Below are 14,997 nucleotides of genomic sequence, written 5' to 3' on the forward strand. Positions count from 1 at the left end.
CATTTTGCAGTTTTTTCCGTTATCGATGTTGAGTAAGCACAATAATTTATATGATTTGTATCTAATAAGCCCTGTATATCATCTGAATTCTTCTGAAAGGCCTGCAAGATTCCAATGATTCTGTGGGCAATGTCCCTTTGCAAAGTAGATGAGAAATATCATAGTAAGTTTATTTTCTCTTTTCCCTTGTTACTCCATTTAAATTAATTTTTAAGGGGAATAGTGTATTGCACTGAATACTTTTAGTGAAAGTGGCACACTTCACATGCTGATTACATTATACAAAGCTTTTTATATAGGAATATATCGTGAATGGACATGGAATTAAGATTTCTGCCTTAAAATTTCTGTAGTGATGACCCTTTAAAATGGGAGAGCAAAAGGATTGCAGGAAAATATAATGAAGCATTTGGCAATATTTTCAGTGTTTTTTCCATTTCTTTTTTATTTCATGGGATCACAAATAACCCTTTCTTGTGATTTATTTTTCTCAGTGAAGTGGAAGATGTAATTAAATCTTCTGTGTGATTCAGGCTTGAGCAGAGATGGTTAATAAAAAGATAGACCTGAAAATAGGTGTAGACAATTGTATAATCCAAAATCTCTCACGGAAGCAGGTTCAAGTATGCATAGGCCATGCCTTACCTATGTTTGTTTAATATGTTCTTAACAGTCTCCAGGGAAGACTATTCTATAGTCTTTGTTCTAGCACTTCTCTTTCATTTTTTCCTAGTATCTAATGCAAATCAACCTGTGTGGAAATTTAAGCAAACTACTACTTTCTCTGTCCTGGAGCAGTTGGCAAACAAGTCTTTACAGCTTGCTTTGGAACGTTTTGTCTGCCCTGGCCTTCTTTCATCAATGAGCAAGTCAGCTTTTCTTATGGCATCAGCTCGTTGGCCTCTTAATTATTATGCTGTCCCTCTCTAAGCTCTCTTGCGTTTGTCCACATGTCTCTGAAATGTGATGTCTGAAGGCAGACTAGCATTTTGGGTGAGTCTTCGTCAGCACAATACTGAAGGATAGTTACTTTCTGGGGGGTCTCATACAAAATTCTAAATGAGAATTGAATCTTTTGCAAGAGCTGTACTTAATTTATGAAATACTGTGGCCCCAAGATCTTTCCATTGCAGGACTGCTCCTGAGTCGTCGTATTTGTACAGTTGAATTATTCTCAAAATATATTTCAAATATGTCTTTATTTAATTTTGCCTTGCTGACTTTTGGGTTATTTTTTCAGTTTCTCAGAATAAATTTTAGCTCTGATCATATCTTCTCAACTGTTACTTAGCTTCCCAATTGGTAGTTTCTAAAGAGCTCAACTCAGGACTTAACCTCTGTAGGTTACTTCTTGAAGGCGAGTCCTGAGTTGAGGTAAAACACCTCTTGGTGTTACAGAATATTTGGAATGAGTATGTGATTATTCTCATCAGCATATTTGTGTAACTTTGTCCGTGTTGTTTCCTGAAGCGGCTAGTGTTTCTTTAATTGTAGCGAATTAGGAGGTAAATGTACATGGGACTGAAGAAATGAAGCTGTATGTTGTGGGGTAGAGGAGCTTTTTTTTTTTTTTTAAATGGTAAATCTTCTCAAATCTGAAGTTCATTCAGTTTTCAGAGGGACCTTGTTTTCAATGAGTATAAAGCACGTGTTGAGACAACAGATTTTGTACTTGACGTATGAAGAAAATGATAGCTTGGTCAAATAGTGAAATCATTTCTTTGAAAATATTTGTTTGTGGAAAGTTGAAGTTTTTACTTTTAAATTCTCAGGTCAGCATGAGCTTTGATATTTCGTTCCATCTAAACTGTTCTATCATGGTCATTGCTGTAAATCTGTTTTTAAGTAATATAGTAAGTGAAATCTTTTCACTTGTTCAAAAGAAGGAAAAAAAGGCATTGAATTTTTTTGTTTCATTAGTGTTGTGTGTTCATAGACTCATAGAATCATAAAATAATGCAGGTTGGAAGAGACCTCTGGAGGTCACCTAATCCAACCTGCCTCTCCTATGCTGTTTTATACCATATATTCTCTCTATGTATGTATCCATACCACTGTATATACAGTAGCATATTGCTGTTTCTCTGTACGTATGAATAGTATGTGAATTACGTTTATGTGTTTCCTGAAACGCTGATCGAAATGAGAAGACAGATACTGTTTCTTAATACCCAAAGTTTTTAAAGGCCTGACATAATGCATCAGGAATATTGTTTTCAGCCTATGGTAAGCCTGTCTGCAGAGTTTGAGACTTGATATCCCAAATAATGGATTTACTTTTATTGTAGGAAAGAAATAGAGAGGAACTGAACTAGCCATGCTCTGTTTCATGTTGCCTCTGGTTTTAGTACCATGCTGCCCAAGACAAATGGGAGAATGGATTGTGGAAGCCTTGGTAGATAAAAGTTCATGCCAAGTTTCTTACGGGACTGATGTCACCTGTTTTACTGAAGTCGGTCAGCATGGCTGTGCAGTTTACATGTCAAAGAGGGGAAACAGTTCTCCATGCTTTAGTGCAGACCTGAAGACTGTAGTTCTGTGAGTGCTGCTACCAGAACTCGCTGGCTTCGCTTGCATGTCTGCGTAACCCACCTCATTTGAGACTTTGCACCAACAACGGGATTCTGGTGGAAACAAATCTCCCATGGCAGGGGGACTGCTTCCTATGATAGTAGTGCTGTTTTATGCCAATAAGTGTTTATGCCAAGGAGTTACAACATAAACTCTATTCATTTCTATTCCTTAAATAAGCTGTCACTGTTCCCCAACTTACAGTGAAATTTGGACTCTTCTGTTCAGAACTGCATATGTTCAAATACTGTGGCACTTGATTTTACTGAAAGGAAAATAAGAAGTGTTGCCATATCATTAAATGGTAGTGTAAGAACGAAATCTTTCATTTTGCATTCCTCTTTCTTTTCTGCATATTTTACTTTAGGAAGGCAGTGATTAAGGGCATTGGTATTCAGTTAAAGGGGCACAGTGAGGAAACTTAGTAACCTAATAATATGTATCTGTTAATCTCCAGATTAATTTGTCTTGAACGTTCTCTACCCAGTGTTCCACTGAACATCTCAAAACAGTTGTGGCATCTACTGAAGAAAAAGTTATGTTATGTTGTGCCCCTTTTGTTTTAGTGCTGTTCTTCAGCTCCGAACTGAGATAACACCAGTCTGGTGTCGTAAGCGACCCACTTTGCTTCTGCGGGCCGTAAATACAGCCCTTCGTGAGCACTGAATTCACTTAGGGTTTTCAGCTGGAAATTATGGGTTCTCAGAACATTTTCTCAAAAATAAAGATTCTGTTTAAATATACTCTGAATGAGCAGTCGTAAGTGAAGCTGCATGACATGTTAACAGTAAAAATAAAAACAACTTGAAACAAGAATTGTGGCAGTATATGTGCCTCACTTGTTAAGAATGCGAAAACGTTATGAACAATGATTTTTGGTTTTTAGCAAGTTAGTTTATTTAAAGATGGAGTTAAAATCTTAAAATATGTCTTCCTGAAGCTGGTTAGGGGCTATACCTGCCACTTCTGAATAAAGAAAAGTAGTTAGTTTGCTTCAATAGCAGTGATCCAACATGTTTCTAGCACCTTTATTGCTGACTTGGTGAGTGACATTTTTTAGTTTCTGGCATCCTTTGGAAAGCGTTGGAAAACGTCTGCTGTGTTGAGCAGAATCTCTACTGAAAAGATTACTCTTTTGTCGTTCTACTTCTCTCAAACTGTCTGCTTAACAGAACTGTCATTACTCGCCTTCTTTTGCACCCCTTCATGACCTAAAGTTTTTCTAACTGAAGTGATGAGGTTTTTCCGGTACCTAATCTTGGTTTAAACGCTACAGTTATAAGGAGAATGTTATTGTTTGGCTTATTGCTTTGGGGAATTTAGCCTTCTCTGCAGTCAGGGTCCAATGAAAAGTTTGAGCTCAATAGTGAAATTTTGTAGGTGGTGTGGAGTGACGGAGAGGGAAATGACTGTTGCTCCACCCTGGTACCACTTCAGTACTGAAAATCAGGTCTGGAATTTTTAGTCTTGTACTAAGGACAAGGGTCAGAAAAATCAAGTTTTTATACATGTTTGAGAGAATTAGACTTTATGTAATAATTTCTCTTCATGTATAGTTTTATTATTCCTTGCTACTTACAGAAATAATACCGGTATAGTTTTCACAGAATCACAGAATCACAGAATCGTTTAGGTTGGAAGGGACCTCTGGAGATCATCTAGTCCAACCTCCCTGTTCAAGCAGGGTCACCCAGCGCATATTGCCCAGGATCACATCCAGACGGGTTTTGAATATCTCCAGGGAAGGAGACTCCACCACCTCTCTGGGCAACCTGTTCCAATGCTCTGTCACCCTCACAGTGAAGAAGTTTTTCCTCAGGTTCAGATGGAACTTCCTGTGGTTCAGTTTCTGCCCGTTGCATCTTGTCCTGTTGCTGGGCACCACGGAGAAGAGGCTGGCCTCATCCTCTTGACACTGCCCCTTCAGATACTTGTACACGTTGATGAGATCCCCTCTCAATCTTCTCTTCTCCAGGCTAAACAGGCCCAGCTCTTGCAATCTTTCTTCATAGGAGAGATGCTCCAGCCCTCTAATCTTCTTGGTAGCCCTCCGCTGGACTCTCTCCAGTAGTGCCATGTCTCTCTTGTACTGGGGAGCCCAGAACTGGACACAGGACTCCAGGTGAGGCCTCACCAGGGCTGAGGAGAGGGGCAGGATCACCTCCCTCGTCCTGCTGGCAACGTTATTCCTAATGCACCCCAGGAGACCATTGGCCTTCTTGGCCACCAGGGCACACTGCTGGCTCATGTTTAACTTGTTGTCCACCAGCACTCCCAGGTCCTTCTCGGCAGAGCTACTTTCCAACAGTTTTATTGGATACTTTTTTTAGAAGGTGATATTGAGAGGACTTAGGCGATGAGATTGGCAAAGGACTCAAGGAAATGAGTTGGAAAAATCAGACACTTTTCTGACAGTGCTGGAGAAATTACCCATAAATTGACATAGATAGTGATGGAGAAGATAACCAAAACTCCTTAATCAGCAAAAATAAGCAAAAGTGGAGGGGCCGTACTGGGAAATATGTGTGATGGAGATGTTAATGAAGTGATTCAAACCGTGACACAGTGGCACTGAAAGTCTAGGAACATCATCTTTTGTGGCTGCTAAAATGTGAAGAAATGTAAAAAGGATAGGTTGTCAGGGGAAAAGAAACCAAATATTAAATCACTACTGAAACATGCTTGGATGCCATGGCACTCTGTTTTTTGGGGGGAAGAAGGGAAAGAGGAGGAACTGGCTTTCATGCTTTCTTCCTGTCCACTTCTCTCAAAGGAGATAGTGGAATTAACATTCTCATAGGTTTTCGTATGGCATGTTGTTATTTATGAGGGAGCAGCTGAAGTGCATCAGAACTCAAAACAAAGGGTGTTATGTGATGATTCTTAGTTGCTGTAGAAGCTGACTTTATGCTCTTGTACTAGACCCTCAGAAAGCTATGACTTTAGTCTTTCCTGTGCGAAGCCACTCTGCTACGTCGGAGATGCAGGTACTGCCTTGGTGCCGGATCTTTAGATGCGTAGGTAGCTATTTCGATATTGTCCCTGAGCTGTACATGCTATTGTTTGAAAAGACTGTAGTACATGAGGGTAGAACTTAATGTTCTTATGTTAGCATATTCTACTATAAAGTTATTTTCACCTGAATATTAACAGTTTCATGAAAAGGGAGCTTAGCTTTTGTAGTCCAGAAAGGAGGTGGCATATTACTGCAGCTAAGTCATGGTCTGCAACCATCGTATGGTTTCTGCTACATTTTCACAGATAGAAAAATGAGTAACTCACAGGTGCTACTGTATACAAATTCGGTGTGCAAGAAAATCCGTGAACATTGTTAAGCAAATACTGGTGAAGTAACATGTTCAATGACAGGAAATTGTGATGTATTTATGAGTTCTTGAAGTGATGTATTAGTCAAACCATATATTTAAAGCTTTACGTTTCCAGAATGAACAGAAATAACTTATTTTTAATTTTATTTAGCTAATTAACAATCAACCCTTTCATGAAATGTATACTTTATGGAATTATTGAAGTCAAAGAAGTAAGGCGTGAAAAGAGAACTGTAATTTCAGTGGCAAATGTCTGCTGTACTTTTTTTTTGTTGTTTTTTAGGATGATAGTGCAATTAATCTGGGGGGAGTTGTAATTTATTTATTTATTGAAGTAACGAAGAATACGATTACAGATTGTTCTTCAACCTTACAACGTTTTCAGCTTATCCGGAAGTTTGGCTCAATATTTACTCAAGTTTGATAAAAACCAATTGAAGTTTAAAATAAGTAGGAACGTTTATTTCCTCCTCCTAATCTAATAATAAAGATCTCCCACTTTGGAGGGAATGCTGAGGTGGGGTATGAATGTGACTGATAAAATTCTGAAGATAGTAGATAAGCTGCATGCAAATTCCTTGCTCATCAAATCCAACTAATCCTTACAAAAACTAGAGTGCACTCTGGTGCTAGGCACTATACTAGAGCACTGTAGCCGTTGGAAAGACTTTAAACTATTTAGCAAGAGCAAGCGCCTTGGTTGAGATTCGGTGGCGTGATCAGAGTTTCCATGTGTTTTTTCTTTCGTTATCACTACCAGAAAATGGAAATAGCCACAGAAATATCTCTGTAGTAGCAGCTTGTTGGCAGAATTCATTGACTATTTTTTTCTCAGACTACTTAAGTTGCGGGGCAGGGGACTGAATCCAGGGTGGTAAAAAGGCTGCTAGTTTAAATTCAGGAAACTGGACATTGGCAGTTATCTAGCACAACAGAATCGTGTCAATTTTATCGGTCATGTTGGGCAAAATTGAGCAGCTCCTGCTGGATGACACTGGTTCTCAATACGTGGTATGAAGGTGGCAGCTGTTTCAACCATTTTATTTTCTAATAACTTAGAATAAAAAGCTACTTTTTTGTGATAAATTCTAAAATTCTATCTTAAAACCAAATAGGTATCTTTGTGTGCTTACAAAGAGAGATGAAAGTTGACTTGATAATTGTAGTGAAGTCTAGATTAGTAGCCGGGATCTTTTCCTTTAAGTATAGTGATCTTGCTGAATTGCTCCACCAAATGGATTTTAATTCGTTTGTGCATTTATTAGTGAATCCTTTCTTGAACTTCTAAGGTTGCTCTTATGGTTTAAGAGATGGCTGTGTCTCCCAAATAAATGTGAAAAGGCAGATTTTGAGTATCACTTGTACAGAGAATACTCACATTCATAAATACTTTGAAAGTTAATGGTCTTGAGGACAAGACTGCTATTCTTCATCTTGAGGAGCTAAAAACTTTTGTTTCATGGAACTTGTGCTTTTATTCAAATGCTCGCTGAACTATACTTTCTAGGTGTAATTCTGAGACTGATGTCTCATTGTGGCCAGTTGAATTATTGTTCTGCACCTCTGAGAATCAAACCTGGAAAGGGGTGAGACTAGGAAGGCAGAAAATGGGACTTCTGAAAATAATTAGCTCTTGGAAGAAATTGTGGCTTAGCATTGCCAAGCTACTTAATCACTATATTAAAAGATAGTAAGAGTAATGGTGTCAATATTGATGTGAAATTAAGGTTTATTGGTAATTGATGATATTTTACCACGTAATTTTCTGTTTGATAACATTCAGTTCATCCTGCCTACTCAGTCTGTTGATAGCTTATTTCTTTAAAAAAGGAAGTATTTTCAATTCTGTACTTGGCTAGTACAGAAATAGCAAATAGGTATTGTCTGAACTAGCATTGTTTGCTTTAACATGGGAGATTTAGGACAAAATAAGATAAAGCTGTTTTACAACTTAGGATCCTAAGTATGAATCATAGGGTTAAGTAAATATTCAGCCTGCATATTGCTTTTCTAAATATTGGATGCTTCCTAAAAAGAGTCAGTCTTATCAGTTCTGAGGAATTCAGTTTGTTGATGCAGATGAACACATTAGTCTTCATTTGCGTTTTGTCATATATAAATACCTAAACAACACAGCCTTATGGAATAATCCTTAGTGATGTAGTTTACATGTGCAGGCATTCATCCAAAGTGCATCTTCTATATTTTTTCTTTTCTTGTATCACAGGTATTTTACTCTTCAAACAGTTTGTTTTTAATCAGGAAAAATAAAAGAAAATTATTAAATTGTCAATTGTATTAAAAACTGTGCAGGGAAAACACGTTTTTGGTAAAAGTGCTTTAGCTGGTAGTGCAACAGTCTTAGATGCTAGCGTTTCCAGTTTTCCTGTACCTAACTAATCTGATTCACTAATAAAATGATTGTTTAAGGTTGCTTATACAACTTTGTATTTTTTTTTATTAACTAGTATTAGTTCAATTGTTTCCTCACTGTACAATTTTAAAAAGCTAATGTTAAAGAGAATGAAAGTTTTCTGTAATGTTACGACAGAAAATGCATTCACTAAATCCTTTTTCTGACGGAGGCATACCTGGTTGCTCATGATGAATTAATTTGTACAAAACTTCTAAAGCATGAATAAAGCAAATTTTCTCTTCTCTCCTTTAGTGTTCAGCGTGGATTGCAGCACGGTGGAATGCCCTCCTGTTCAGCAAGTTGTTTGTCCTCTGGATAGCTATGAAACCCAAGTCAGGCTGACAGCTGATGGCTGCTGTACTCTTCCCACAAGGTTTGTGTCTTGTCTTGATGGCTGAGTATTTTTTTTCCTTGTTCTCTGTAATTCATGATGCTAAAATCTCAGTACTATAAATACAGGATAACAATGCATACCTCTGAGGCAATAAATGTTAGTAGAGAGTAGAAGTTATATGAGTAGGTCGAAAGTAAATCGGTTTGATAGAAATATTAAATCCATCTGTTTTCAAACAGAAAACTCTTCTCAGCACAAATGCATGAATTTGAGTCTTAACAGATTACTTTGTAGTGTTTGGGCCTCTAGATTAAGCAAATTTGCAGTATATGCGGTTCAGCTGACTAAATCATTTTGAGAAACTTTTGAAGGTCTTTAGTAAGGAATTACGTGATGGAGATGACAGAAGAGAAATCAGAGGAAATCTTACTTAGTTATAGAATAAAAAAGTATTTTTTATTTTATTTTATAATAAAAAGTATTTTTTTGTGCCTGGAAGGCCATTGTGGGAAGCTAAAAGAGGGTGGCTTGTATGCAACGGTACATAAACAGAAGTTTCAAATGCTCACTTCAGTCTATTTTCCAAGTAGGTATAATTTACTACACTTGAGAAAAATTAGACAACTTTGAGTTGATTTTGTTCCAATCTATTTTTATTTCCCAAAAATGAAGTCATATTCTATTTTTATGCAGTCTTAAATACTGTGAAAAATTGTATTTTGTTCTATATTGCTTTGGGAAATGAGAAGTATCCATTTTATTCTTTATACCTTTCACAGATGATACCTTTAGTATTCCTTCTGTCAAGGAACATAAAGTACAGAGAAAATCAAACTTTTTTTAGCTTTAGAAAAATCATTATTTGAAAATATTTCCTATTTCTAAGGCACACAGTATAACGTGAAAAAAGATCTTTAAATAAAACACAACCATTTGATTCGCTATGTGTTAATTGTAACTGATTAATAAACTGTACTTATATATGTGCATGGTACTTAAGTGACAAAAGTAATATATCTCCTGAACACGACCCAATTGTATGAGTGAGGAGGAGTGATGCAGTTCACTGGTTAGAGAGAAGCAGCTAATATGTTTTAGTGAGGTAAGGTAATGATTTAAGAGAGTACAATCATAAGAGAGACAGTGATTTAACAAGGGTCGAATGGCAAGCTTCACCCAGGTTATTGACTGTGTGGAGGACAGGGTCAGGTGAAAGTGCCAAGGAGACCCTCCTGTTGAGTTACAAGGTTCAGAAGGGATCCAGGGGATCCAGTCCTAGTCCCAGACTTGGTCAACAGTTTATGTCTAAGGATTATATGCGCAATCAAGCGGAGGTGTAACCTAGCAAAGTTTGCAAAGCAGACGTCAAGGAGTCCCAGACTTAGTCAACAGCTTGTGTCTAAGGATTATGCGCGCAGTCAATCAGAGAGGTAACTTAACAAAGTTTTAGCATGCTATCAGTGTCACTTACTGAGGATCTGTCGCTGGTAAGGAATCTCTTGACCTCGAGGAGTAACCTTGAGAGGTGTCCCTGCTCAAGAGGAGGTTCTGCAGGAGAGCTCAACGGGCTCTGGGACCCCACCCCCCCCTGCTATTTATGGGGGTAAGATGATTGACTCATAGTCATATTTGCATACTAGATGGATTTTAGTTGGTGCATGCTCAGTTAGCCCCTGTCCAGGTGCTGTTTATGCGGAGGTCAGGCTGAGGGGGAGGAAGAGCACATTGCGGGATGGGGGAGAAGGAGCGCACTGTCTCAAGGGGATGTTTACGAAGAAGTCAAGGTGAGGGCTGGGGGAAGGAGCGCAGTGTCACGCTCCACCCTGTGACTGTAGTCAATCCATCTTATCCTTCACAGAGTGGTGGTACTGCATCACCTCTTGCCTCTGTGCCATAAATAGTACATTGATAATTGTTGTGCTTACAGGTCCATGGTAAGCAAACAGTTTTAGCATAAGGCATTACTATTAGTTGCATATTACTTATATGTTTTGGATGGTTGAATACAAGTTATTTGTTCTATCATATACCAGGCCCTTACATACAATATGATTATAAGTGATAGACATCATAGTGTTAGAGTTAGTAAAATCACAACTGGATAAAGCATGAGGTTAAAAGTTCCCATTGCTGTCATTGACCATCCAAGAAGAGTTTCCCACCAGTGATATTCTCCATCCTCCTTCACTGTTTCCAGAACATGGTGTATTTGTTCTGTGTCATGATGAACGGTGGTTTCTTTGTCCATTGTTTCGGATGAGTTTCAGCAGTTGACACAAATCATCATTTTGTAAAAGTGTTTTTTTTCACCAGTATGAGTTTCATTCCGATGGCAGTAGGCATTAAATTTTGATTTGATGTATAATTAGATTGTAAGAATTGATAAGATGTAACAGGAGTTGAATAATTGAATTCACATCCGATAATTTCAGTAAAGTTACAAACAGAAATACTTGAGTGATTGCTTGTATATACAGTAACATTTTCTACAAATATAAAATCACAAAGGGTTCTCATACAGACACATCCTTTTCCAAGATATACAAGCACAATTTCAGGGGTTTCATTGGGGTATATTTTAAAATGGCAAACATTTTGTTCAGTGTCAAGACAAATGTCTTGAGCTTTGGCATTATCCTCACAAATCCTTATTGTTCACATACAACGCATGCGTGAACATCAACAGTTTGCCCTTTGTTTCTGTTTCGTTGGGCCCATACTCTATGCTCTAACGGCTAGAGTATAGTTCCATTGTGATTTAATCCCAAGGCAATGATTGGGTATATGGTGTATAATGAAGCATTGCATATCGTTAAGACAAAAGCTGTGGCCTTATTGTTGATGGGGTCTTAAGTAAAATTGCCTAAATACCGCCAAGATCAGAATTCCTTTTCAAATTTAGTTGCATTATCCCAAATTACCTTTTGAATTTCAGTGGGTGAGGTGCCCCCTTCGCCTTCTTTTATGATTGCTGCTACTGTAGGTTGCATCCACAGTTGAGCCTGGATACAACTAAGAGCTTGAGAAGCATTATCTTGGGCAACACCAAGTGCATTCACAGTTAATTGGTGATCTTTTTCATTAATTCTTTCCTGATGACGCAATATATCAGATAAGAGCCATTGGCTAGTTTCCAATGGTAATCGAGAAGATGGCAATGGATGTTCTAATTTGTGCAAATCACTTATTGTTGTGCTTTGTTTATTTAAGAGCAGTTCAACATCTATACTATTTAAGACTCCCCATCCTGTTCCTCTGATACTGGTCACATCTCTCCTTGTTTATTTTGGAGAGGTGAGGGTTCCCCCCTGTAACCACGCTGACCATCCTCCACAGGACGTACTTAGGAATGGTGAACAGGTCTGTTTGATTGTGGAGATATTAATTTGCATCAATAGTTCTACTCGTTTAAGAGACCGTGATGGATTAAATAACACTTCTTATTGGCCTGCATATTTGATCGCATATGGTCCAGTGTCAAAAGTCTGTGGGGATAGGATTTTCCCATCTTTTATAACAGTAGAGACATGGGTGTACGTATGCCCAGTGGGTGTAGTACAACTGAACCTCCATGGACATTGTATTCGTTTGTTTGTATTTCTGTGTAACATAACATCCATCAAACAACTGCTAGTTTTTTTTACAATCTTGCCTCTTTTTGTAAAGATTATTTTGATGACTAAGTAAGGACATAATCTCTTTATAGGTTTGGGGGTTATATTTCACATATTATACTTATATTCCCTTCTGTTAGGTTTAAGTGAGGATTTAGAAATCCTGACTCTGGAAAAATCATAGCTCTTGTTAGCAATAGTTATTGTAATATATTTAGGGCTGAACCCAGCATCCTTATTTAAACTCCTCAGTACAACTGGAGGAGTAATCACAGTAGGTACGGATGTCGTCGCCAACAAAATCTTCAACAGCAGCAGAATAACACATCCTTTCATCTTGTTGGATGCTGCAAAACAGAAGGGTGGAGTAGACCGGTCTCAGTAAGGTTGTCCGGACAAGTTACCCCATTAAAAAGAAGGAAAAGCCTTTCTGCACTAATTCTGTTTTGCACCACTGCTACTGGTAGTTTCCTAGGCAAGTGGGTCACAAGGTTTCATTAGAGTCACAGGCACCGTGTCTTTTAAATCTATTAGGGCCAGTTTGGAACAGGTTGCAATAAGTAGCATACTCAGCAAAACCCTATTTGATTATGATAGGGTCGTGGGGGTGTGCTGGTCTCAAGGACTGATATGTTTTTAATTCTTCAGTTAGAGTTTTGACTGCCTTTTTGTGTTCTGATCTCCACTCCCGGAGTCTGCCTTTCCTGAAGAGTGATATAATGGATGAGCAATAATAGAAAATCTAGGTACCTGCTTCCTCCAGTATCCTAAAGTTCCCGTTAGGTAACTCCTTCCTTGATTGAGGCATTTGCAGCTCTTCAGTTTTTCTTAAGGCGTCTAGAGGAGTCACTGCACTGCCTGCTATCCTCCAAGTACCTAAAAATTTTACTACTTTGCTTGGTCCCTGGCATTTTTCAGGTGGAATCTCAATTTCTGCTTTATTTAGTGCTTGCCATACTGCTGCTGCTGCTTCCTCTACCTTCTCAGGGGAAGTTCCTCTGGTCAGAATATCGTCTGTGTATTGGTACAGTCTCACATCTTGAGGGAGTGAGGCTGTTTATAAAAAGTTCAGAAAGTACAGCATAAGCAATCATGGGTGAATGTGTGTATACCCCTGTGGGAGTCTGTAAAAGGTATATTGTATTCCCTCTCAAGTGAAAGCAAACTTCTCTTTATCCTCCTCCTGCAAGGGGACCATAAAGAACATATCCTTTACATCTAGTGCTGCCATCCATGGATGTGCAGCTGCTTGCAAAGTAGTTAAGTTTGCAATATTTGGTACAGCACCTGTTAGCAAGGCTTTGTTAACATTCAGGCACTGATAATCAATTGTTAAATGCCACCTCCCATCTGGTTTCCGAACTGGCCAGATAGGTGAATTACATGGGGAGTGGGTTCTGGAGATGATTTGTCATTTCTCTACATCAGCTATGACTTCAGAAATTCCATTTTGTGCTGCGGCAGAAATCAGATATTATCTTATGTTAGTGATTTTTGAATCGGGGAGTGTGGGGCTGAGCAAATTACATGCACTGTAACTTCCCTGTTTCTACTAGGGTTGGAATCAAAGTATGAGCCGAAGGACCACACGCTGCCATCTGGCAGGCACCAAGTTTGTCCATTTAAAACATCAAAACCTAAAATATTTTCATGATTATTTTTAATTGCAAAGCAAGTAGACGATATGCGCTTCTCGCCCGGGAGCCGTAAGTTGACCTTGGCAGTTTGGCACGCAACATTTGCTCTGTTTACACTGGTAATCTTGACTTTTTGCCGTCTGGGTCACACGCCCAGCTTCTCGGCGTCTTGTTGCGCTAGTATTGAAATCTGTGCTCCCATATCTATTAAAAACTTCACCAGTTGTCCTTGAGGCCCAAGTGGAATCAAAGTATATGGGCCATTATCACTTATCCACTGATAAGCCTCCCCTTGCCCCAGGCCCAATTGCCTTCTGGGCATTGCTCGATTTTTGGCTTCTTGCCCTGCAATTCCTCCCGTAAGGGGAGGAAGGGGTGGTTTTCTTCTCTGGAAACCAGCACTGAAGGAATCAAAGCATGCTCCTTCCTTTCGCCATCATCTCGTTTCTGGAACGCTTCAGTCAAACTCAAGATCATGCCAGTAGGCTGACCTTGAATTGCAGCTCTGGGAATGTGTAAGGCTATTACTTTTTTGCATAATTCAGTTCTCTGTTCTCCAGTTTCTGTTTGCAGGTTTTTAGATTTATTTCCGTTTGATTTAATTTCCGTTCTCTTTGGAGGTACCTGCATCACTGGTCTCACCTTATGATCTCCTCCCCAGGGCTTCAGGTTTGGTTTTTCAGCTGGTGCATCATCCCAGCCCATTTCACGGCCGTGGTTAACAGTGCTGTGCATTAATTCTGCCCATGTAGGGAGTTGCCTGCGAGAGTTACTACCTCATCTTTTATTGTATTCTGTGTGTCTTTTGATCTCATCCTGTTTTGCAATTAAATAGAGTTTAAGAATTGCTGGGGCTGATTAGAGAATCAGTGGTTTTAGCATTGCAAAATCTACTGTAGCAGATAGTGGGACCTTGTTCGTGCATAGCTTGTATGCAAGCGGCTTTTATGATGGCTGTAGAGAGCTTGCTTAGAGATTTAAAGAGGATTATAGAGGGTTCACCCCACTCTGTGGTGTCTGTTTCCCCAGCCCAATAAGCTACTCACCTGGTGATAGAACGGGGTGTATCTGCTGAGTCAGGTCCTAAATTTAAGAA

The 14,997-nt window shown here is 38.8% G+C and overlaps 1 protein-coding gene across 4 annotated transcripts in view; it reads left to right on the forward strand.

Annotated features, from left to right (window-relative positions):
* Positions 1-14,997, forward strand: part of CRIM1 (cysteine rich transmembrane BMP regulator 1) — a 222,526-nt gene that overhangs the window by 93,020 nt on the left and 114,509 nt on the right. For all 4 annotated transcript variants that reach the window (XM_068939360.1, XM_068939363.1, XM_068939361.1 and 1 more), the window contains one exon: positions 8,569-8,689. In XM_068939360.1, the coding sequence (XP_068795461.1) occupies positions 8,569-8,689 (121 nt within the window). The remainder of the gene's footprint in view (positions 1-8,568; positions 8,690-14,997) is intronic.

This window comes from Struthio camelus, chromosome 3 (genome assembly GCF_040807025.1).
Source record: "Struthio camelus isolate bStrCam1 chromosome 3, bStrCam1.hap1, whole genome shotgun sequence".
In the NCBI taxonomy this organism is placed as follows: domain Eukaryota; kingdom Metazoa; phylum Chordata; class Aves; order Struthioniformes; family Struthionidae; genus Struthio; species Struthio camelus.